Source organism: Cervus canadensis, chromosome 4 (genome assembly GCF_019320065.1).
Source record: "Cervus canadensis isolate Bull #8, Minnesota chromosome 4, ASM1932006v1, whole genome shotgun sequence".
NCBI lineage: Eukaryota > Metazoa > Chordata > Mammalia > Artiodactyla > Cervidae > Cervus > Cervus canadensis.
The window spans coordinates 10,803,097-10,811,835 of NC_057389.1; the positions used below are offsets into that span (position 1 = coordinate 10,803,097).

The following is an 8,739-nucleotide window of genomic DNA, read 5'->3' on the forward strand; positions in this document are numbered from 1 at the left end:
TTACATATTGATGCCATTTATTAAGGCCTTTTTTCCTGTGATTTCTTTCTAGAAATCAGTAAGATGTTATTTATTTTCATTATTTCTCAAAAAATGTCAGTTTTTTAAAAATTATTCAAATTGTTGTAAGCCAAACATCACAAAGGTTATTTATAATATAATCTTGTAATTACACATAATGTGACCTTGATGTCCCATACAAATGCTATAGTATTACATTTTCTTCTCCTATTTTTCTCCCACTTTAGAAATAAGATAATTCAGCATGACCAATATACTGCCAAGTGTAGTCACTCAGTCATGTCTGACTCTGTGACCCCACGGACGGTAGCCCGCCAGCCTCCTCTGTCCCTGGAATTCTCCAGGCAAGAATACTGGAGTGGGTTGCCATTCCTTTCTCCAAGGGGGTCTTCCTGACCCAGGCATTGAACCTGGGTCTCCCAAATCGCAGGCAGATTCTTTACAGTCTGAGCCACCAGGGAAACCCATATATGGCCAAACTATTTCTCATAATTGACATTCCCTGATGGAAATGATCTTATTATTATTTTTTTTGACTGAACTTACTTCACTCACTTTAAAAATTTATAAATGCACTTTTTAAACTAACCAACTGCCTCAGCTGACATTTGTAACCACACACAAGTCATGCTCACAAAACTTTCCTGTAATAACCATTTCATCTTAGGAACACCTGCTTTCTCAGAGCTGAGAGCTGCAGGCTGTATCAAAGTTTCTTCAAAGCCTCCAGGCTGTAGTTTATGCTCCTTGCACGAAATCCTTCTGTGGTTTCTTCATGATGTTAACAGTATATGTGCTACAGGGTTTGATCATGCCTTTGGGTTTTGAGAAAATTCTTAGATGTTCTTCTCTGAAAATTCCTTAATAACCTTCTTTACTGAGAATATGCTTTCTCAAAACACTTGCGTTAACAGAAAGTTCATAACGCATTTCACGTTGCTCACCACATTCAGCACGTGCCCTTTACCCAACAAGAAAAATAAAAAATGTAAAAGGTCAGTGCTGTTTCAAAGAAGGGGGGGGGGGGCGGGTAAGAAGGAAAAAAAGAAAAAGAAAAACAGGAATAATAACAGCTAAGTATATTTTCCCTGTTCTGGATGTTTGTAGTGAGGTTTGAAAGTCCAATATTTCTTTAACCAAATTAAGTGAAACAAAATTTAGGTTTTTATATTCATTAGTGTAGATGTATTTGATCCGGCCAGGAAAACATCATAAATTACTTTCTAGAAAAGAAAAAGAAAACATTATGTAAAATCTAAGGAAAGGATTTAAGCACAGCAATGACCAGAATAGAACAATCTTACATGCATATTTGGATATCCAGTTATATATTTCCTTGAATAGAAAATAATAATAAAAACAAAAATAAAAACAAAATTTATTAAATTAATTCATAACTAGACAACTTTTGATCTTGTGAGTTTCTGCCTTGTTCCTTCATCTGCACCATATTTCTGTCTTGTCTTTTTTCTTCCCTAACTTGCTCCGTCTGAGGTCTCCTTTTCCCAGGCTCGAGGGTTGCATTCCTTCTCCCTTTTGGTTTCTGCCTTCGGTGGGTAGGGTTGGCCCAGTGATTTGTGTTGGCTTCATGCTGGGGGTGACTTGTGCCTGCATTCTAGTGGAGGAGGTGAGTTTACCTTTTTCCCCTGCAGTGGACAGGACTGTGTGAGGTGGTATGGTTTGGGGCATCTGTGGGAATCCCATCTGCTGATGACTGCTTCTGGGTTTTTTTCTTGCTTGTTGTTTGGGAGAGGCGTCCTGCACGGGGTGCCGTTGGCAGCTGGGTGCTAATGAGCTTTGTATGCAGGTATAGTCCTTTGTGGAAGTTCTCACTAATTAATAGTCCCTGGGATTAGGAGTTCTCTGGCAGTGTAACTAGACAACTTTTTATATCAAAGAAAATCCACATTCTTCCTTAACTTTGCTGCTGCTGCTGCTAAGTCACTTCAGTCTGTCCGACTCTGTGCGACCCCATAGACGGCAGCCCACCAGGCTCCCCCATCTCTGGGATTCTCCAGGCAAGAACACTGGAATGGGCTGCCATTTCCTTCTCCAATGCATGAAAGTGAAAAGTGAAAGTGAAGTCGCTCAGTCGTGTCCGACTCTTAGCGACCCCATGAACTGCAGCCTACCAGGCTCCTCCATCCATGGGATTTTCCAGGCAAGAGTACTTAACTTTAGCTGATCCCATATAAGATTATGACTGTGGCAAGAAGGCTTTCCTGTTTGAGGTGATGATTAACTTGTGAGTGTGCATGCTTTTCAGGTGAACAAAGCTTGGCAACAAAAGTGGATCAAACATTATGGAGTATTTTATTGCCTTTTTAAAAGAATAGTATAAAATACTTACCAGCATTGAAAAATATTTTTCTATCTAATCATATTTTAAACGGCATAAGCAGTGAACGCTTTACAAATATTTGTTACTTGTGCTATGTTGTTGTTCTTCTGTGGGTTGAGGCAGTATTCTTAATTAGCTTTAGTAAAATGTGACTTAGAAATTGGAGTTGAATAAGTCAGTATAGTACAGGCAAAGCATTTATGTTTGGATTTTTAATTGAAATATGAAAGATTTTGAAAACCTGTAGGCATAGTTTCAAATCCTCTTTTTCTGAAAAAATTGCTTAATCACTGCCCAATTACTAAGGCTTTTGCAGTCATGTTTAACCCTTTCTGAGAAGATTCTACTCTGCAGGTTCTATAAATGTTTTCTTCTAGTTCTTTTTAATACAAGATTCCCCAGTAATATATACTCACATTCCAGGTCCCTTGGCTATTCATGTGACCTCAAAATAAGCAAGAAAATAAAGGATAAGAAAGATAAAATAAATGCATTCAATTTTCTAAATGCATGAGAAATATATTACTTCTTCAGCAATTTTTTAATGTCACTTATACAGTTACTTTTCACATTTCATTTGCTTTATACATAGTATGCTTGCTATAGGTTATATTGAATGCTTCTCTAACTTCTTCTCTTGTGTATATGTTTTTTCTTCCCAGTTACTGGCTGACAAACAAAGTCCCCATCAAAAGGCCCAGCACAGGTCTACTCATGTATACACTTGCCACGAGATTCTGTGATGAAATTCACCTGTATGGATTCTGGCCATTCCCTAAGGATTTGAATGGGAAAGCTGTCAAATATCATTACTATGATGACTTAAAATATAGATACTTTTCCAATGCAAGTCCTCATAGAATGCCGTTAGAATTCAAAACGTTAAATGTGCTACATAATAGAGGAGCTCTGAAACTGACAACAGGAAAGTGCTTAAAGCAATAAAGCACACCTGAAACATACAGACAGACTGAATATGCACTTCTTTTCTGAAGATGCTTCCTAAGATTTGAAAAACAGGATCCAATACAAGGCTGGGTTGCAGCATCCACCACTTACCTGAAAGGTGATTAAAGGACATTCATGAGAAATCCACTACCAGCTGACGAAATACCTGCAAAGTGCTCTAAAAATTAAGTATTTTGACTTCAAGGGTCCTTAGTAAGTGCCACTTCCACTCAGAACACAGTTTGAATGTATAATCAGTAGTGTTTACAAGATCCAACAATGCACTTGTCATGAGTTAATGAAGCAAAAACGTTCATCACTGTTGGGCTGGCACTGCAACGCCAAGCATGAGAAGAGGAAGCCGGGAACACCACTCAGCCCTTGGGGAAACCGAACTGTCCTGTCAGCAGAAACCACGATGGAAACAGTTTGAGCAGGGAAATCCGTGAGGTCAAACAACTCAAGGAAATGCCTTCAGTCAGGACTCTGAGTCTGATCATGATGAACTTCATGTTTTGTTTCTGTTCTTGTTTGCCTTCTGGAGTCTCTTTTTGTTTGGGTATTCGGGGTGCTTTGAAATCCTTTCTGAGATAAATATGAATGAGATAAGTAACCTTTAAGTGATCGTTTTTAAAGTTCTTATATTTTTAAACAGGTATCACACAATAACTTTGTAAAAAAAGTTTTGTTTTGCACAACCGTAAACCTCCCAGTTTTTTTTCCAATGGTGGTGAAAAAGTGAAAGTGAAAGTGAAGTCGCTCAGTCGTGTCCGACTCTTTGCGACTCCATGGACTGTAGCCTACCAGGCTTCTTCATCCATGGGATTTTCCAGGCAAGGGTACTGGAGTGGGTTGCTATTTCCTTCTCCAGGAATGGTGTAGAAGGTACCAGCTAAACTGTATCATTCAGCAATCTTGAGCCATTCTAAAGGAAAGACAAACTCTGTGTCATCTGAGATGGTAAAATTAGCAGGAAAAAAAAAAATTACTTTTGGTACCAAAGATTATACTGATGTGTCTACACGAGAAACCAGTCTCCTTTCATGAAAATAACATATTAGTATATTAGGATGCTACTAATGTAAAAATTGTCTCTAGGTATTTTAAATTTTCCAAACTCAAACTTCATTTTTGTTTGAAAGGAGATTCCACGGCTTTTACATTTCATAATGATTTTGTGGAAGCATTTTGCCCATTAGAGTAAATGTTTGACTGGTAGGTCTGAAATGTGACTTCCAGTTCTTTGATATCCCACTTGTTAATTCAGATGGAAAGATTGACTTGCTCTGTAGATGATTGTTAAAATTTCTTCATGCAGAAATGATTAATAGAGTGCTGTTTTCATCACAGAGATAATTTTAAGAGGTTTAACAATGAGACTGTATGTCAGTATTTTGAACTTCAGATTAATTAAATTGACCAATATTTTTTCTATAGTTAAATTTATTCACATCATCACATTAATGTGTTTTCAGAGAAGCACATGAAATTATTAATAAAGTGACTTTTGAAAATTCTAACATATAACAGAATTGACCAACAGGCCAATTTCTGGTAATTACTATGCTGGTAGGTAATTCTGATGGTAAATTGTTTCTTTAGAAAGCAGAAGTGCTACGTTCCCACTTCTACTCTTGCGCTAAAACAAAATAGATTACTTCTTGTTTCTTAGGGAAGGCAATCTGTGAAAAGAAGAAATAGTATGAGGGATATATATGTTTTGTTTCTTGGAGAAGAAGGCCTGAAAAAGAATAAATAGCATAAAGAATATACATATATATATATATGTTATCAAAAAAAGGATATTCATAGTAATACAGTTCTCAATATATTAATAATATGTCGTATTCTTTTTAAAAATATGATTGAACCTTGGGATATAGAAGATTATATTTTCTGAGAATTTATGTGTCTCTAATAAAACAAAACAGAATCCACAAAGGAGATACATAGCTAAAAATTGATAGAATATAACGTAATTTATCACTGAACCTCTTATTATTGGAAGTTTTTAAAGGATTAAGTCCATATTTTGAATGTAAACTTGAAAAGTCTGATATACCCAACTAATCAAAAGTAGGTGATTACTTAATTTGGACTTGCAGACAAGCTGTTTGAGTAGTCTTGAATTTAAATTCAATAAAAATTTTGAAGTCACAAGTCAATTCTTTTAGATAAGATACATCTCAGAACTCATTGAAGGTAAAAAGTGGCATCAAGGTACCTTGCCATTTTGACTGTGCTTTCAACAACTGTGTTTAGACAATTTTAAGGCCACAGCAAAAGCATCCCAGACATTCACTGTTCCATGCATTGATGTTTATCTCATAAATGCATTGAGTAGTGCCTTTTTAGCTTCACATTGCTTTGTTACCCTATGCTTTATGTTCTCTAAATACGTTGCCCAGTTCTGAAAATTCTCAGCATATAAAAAGGGCTTCAGTATCGACTGAGACTACTTTTGTTCATCTCAGGGAACTTTCAATACTCAAGAATGAATTCAATTAAAGGCGTTTAGTGTTCAAAGAAGACAGCCTGTACAAGACCAGTCATTCCCTATTGTAGCGCTTTCCATCTCCCCTCCGCCTTCACCATCCACTGTGGCCTTCTTACAGGAGTGGGGCAGGGAGACTACTGAAGGCTGAAGGCAAGAATAAGAAAAAGAATTCAGATCCAACCAATCAGGGGGCAAAAGCGATCATGATGAAATCAAATTATAAGTACATACTTGAAATATTTGAGTGTTTTTTTTTTCTTCTGAGACTATGTTCACAGCTTTAATATTTTATTTCCTTTTCATGATTTAAATCTGTACCTGGCAATACTCCGGCAGCTGACTGTGAAACACTCCTGTCCCTTCGAGAACATGGTTGTACTGTGCTGTTGACATGAAGAGGCCATGGAAACATTTTCATCATTACTACCCAGCCTGTTCTATACTTAATATTAAGTTGCTGGAATAAAAAATAATAAATCAGTAACAGATTTTTCTGGGCAGATCTGATGATTGAGCCCACAGGACTGATGAAATGACTGGAAGTTTTTCTGTCTGAAAGACGGTGCTGGGCACTCAAATGTGTTTATGTATTGTATATGAAATGAAATGTATATCAGTTGCTAATGGGAATTTCTACATATATACTTACAGAAGCAATTTATTTAAATAATGCTGTAGGTAGTGTACATACCAACTAGTTATTAAGCTACTACGCAGGAAGAGGGTGAACAAAGTAATTTATTTCTGATTGAGCCAGTTAGTCATAATACACACAGTGTGGTATTTGGTTCATAAAAGAGTTGTTTTATGTGGTTATTGTTGGGAGTATCTATAATTGTGGAAGGGGTGTAGGAAGAGTTATGTATAGTTAGTTGTGACCTCTACCAGTTTGAGAGTTTCCCCATCAGACATGATCAATATACCAATGTTTGACAAGTTGAGTGAGAGAGGGTTATCGTTCCTATTTGTTGAAAGAAAATCCAAATAAAGCCCACCTAGAAATAGATATTTTATTACATATGTGCTATAGATATATCTACATAGTACAAATAGACGTGTGATGCATATATACAATGCTATATATGTGTGTCTGTGTGTATACACAGAGTCTGTAATATACACACACTGGATTTGTGTTACGCTCATGTCTTCAGGGTTTGCACTGTGAAGCACTCTGGAGATAAGACCTCTTTAGAATAAAGAAGTTCTTTCGAAACTTCAGTTGCTAACCTGCTTTAAAGGGATCTACTTTATAACTGAATTCTATGTTGTTCATACCTAGAGTTATAATGAGGGTCTAGTATATCCAAATCTTTAAAAAAATTAAAAAAAAAAGTCTTCAAGCTGGCAATGTATTTGAATTGCAGTTTTCAGATTGCGGCTCCAGAACCATTGTCTCCGCATTTAAGTAGCACCTTTTAATGATTACTGTTTCTTTGTGTAGGCAAAAGCACAAGAGTTTCAAATGTATATAGCAGGGGGAAAAAAAAAAAGAGTTTACAGAGATAGTACTGCTGCACAGAATAATTGCTACTGTTTCTTCTATCATTTGTGGAATTGAAAGATGAGGTTTATTCTGTCAAGTTCATTCTGTTCGACACTGTTTCCCTTTTGTTTATGTATAGCAATCGGGTGTTGTTTTATCATTTGTAAAACTGTAAAATAAATTAAACCCCCCTTTTTTTTTCATCTTTCTCTTATCTCTTATATCTACAAGGTCTATTCCACTTTGCACGTCAACCTAAGATGATACCAGCTTTAACAAGCTTTACCTAGGGTTCCTGGTTCCCCTCCCCGTCAGCCCCAGCAATTTGCAGTTTAGCCAATCATTTCTTTAAAGTGTATTCAGAGCAATATGGACGATATCAAAACCCTCATGGATATCCGGAAATCCTGAACAGTTTTGTGTGTGTGTGTGGTGCATTGCGTTTGTAGTTGAGGGAATGGAGTGTTACATAAGCTACAGTCATTTATATCCAATTTGTACTCCCAGTGACTGGTGTCAGTGAGTCACTCCAGCTTCATGGCTGAAGAAGCCAGCAGGTCCTTACACATTCTTACGGCTGCCCTGTGACTTGGGATTGCAAATACTATTGCACCCACTGGCTCTTGTTTGCAGTTCATCTTCCAAAGGATGATCCTAAAAACCGCATTTTTAAAGCTTTCATGGCTTTCTAGAACTGACTGGTCTGTTTTCAAACTGCATTATTTTCTCCAGAAATTATTAACTTTAGTTTCATGAGGTCACTTTTTACCTTCTGTAATTTTAAAATATTTGCTAGAGACCAACAGTGAACCATGAACAAGGGTTGGTGAATATCAATCTTGTTTGTATTTGCATAATTTTTTTTCTTTCAAAGATCCATATACAGTGGGCAATCTCTGTTTATTCTTGGAATATAATCAGACCTCAACAGGAGCCCGTGAGATGCGAGCTGCAATATCCCATTTTTATAGATGTGAGATTATGTGATTTGCTAAAGGTCACAAAGCCCAGAAATGAGAAAACAAGGATTTGAATTCAAGTGGTCTGTCTGACTTCAGTGTACACATTCTTAACCATCAGGTTTTGATGCCTATACTTTTAACTGGCAAGAAGTTCCCTTGGAAACTTAGTCTGCAAGTAAGTCATTGTTTAGTAAGCACAGATTAAAAGCTGAGGTAAGTCTATCAGTTCAGTTCAGTCGCTCAGTCATGTCCGACTCTTCACGGACTACAAGCAGGGTCATATAGGCAGCGTCATAATTTAGACTTGGGAGCAGTCTAATAAGTGAAAAAGGAATGATCATCTCTAGCGACAGAGCTGTACCTTCCAGGGCAGTGTCTCCTGTATGGTTCTCCGTAAATACTGTTAATTCTTGCTTCCTATGTTTTTCCAGGGAAGCTGGATTACTCTTATGTTAGAATCTGACTTTATGTATCACAAAATCTA

General features: G+C 36.9%; 1 protein-coding gene across 1 annotated transcript in view; it reads left to right on the forward strand.

Moving 5' to 3' along the window:
* ST8SIA4 (ST8 alpha-N-acetyl-neuraminide alpha-2,8-sialyltransferase 4) overlaps window positions 1-7,496 on the forward strand; it is a 98,953-nt gene extending 91,457 nt beyond the window's left edge. The window contains 1 exon segment of the mRNA XM_043464572.1: window positions 3,025-7,496. Within this exon segment, the coding sequence (XP_043320507.1) occupies window positions 3,025-3,307 (283 nt within the window). The 3' untranslated portion in view covers window positions 3,308-7,496.
* Window positions 7,497-8,739: the final 1,243 nt, after the last annotated feature.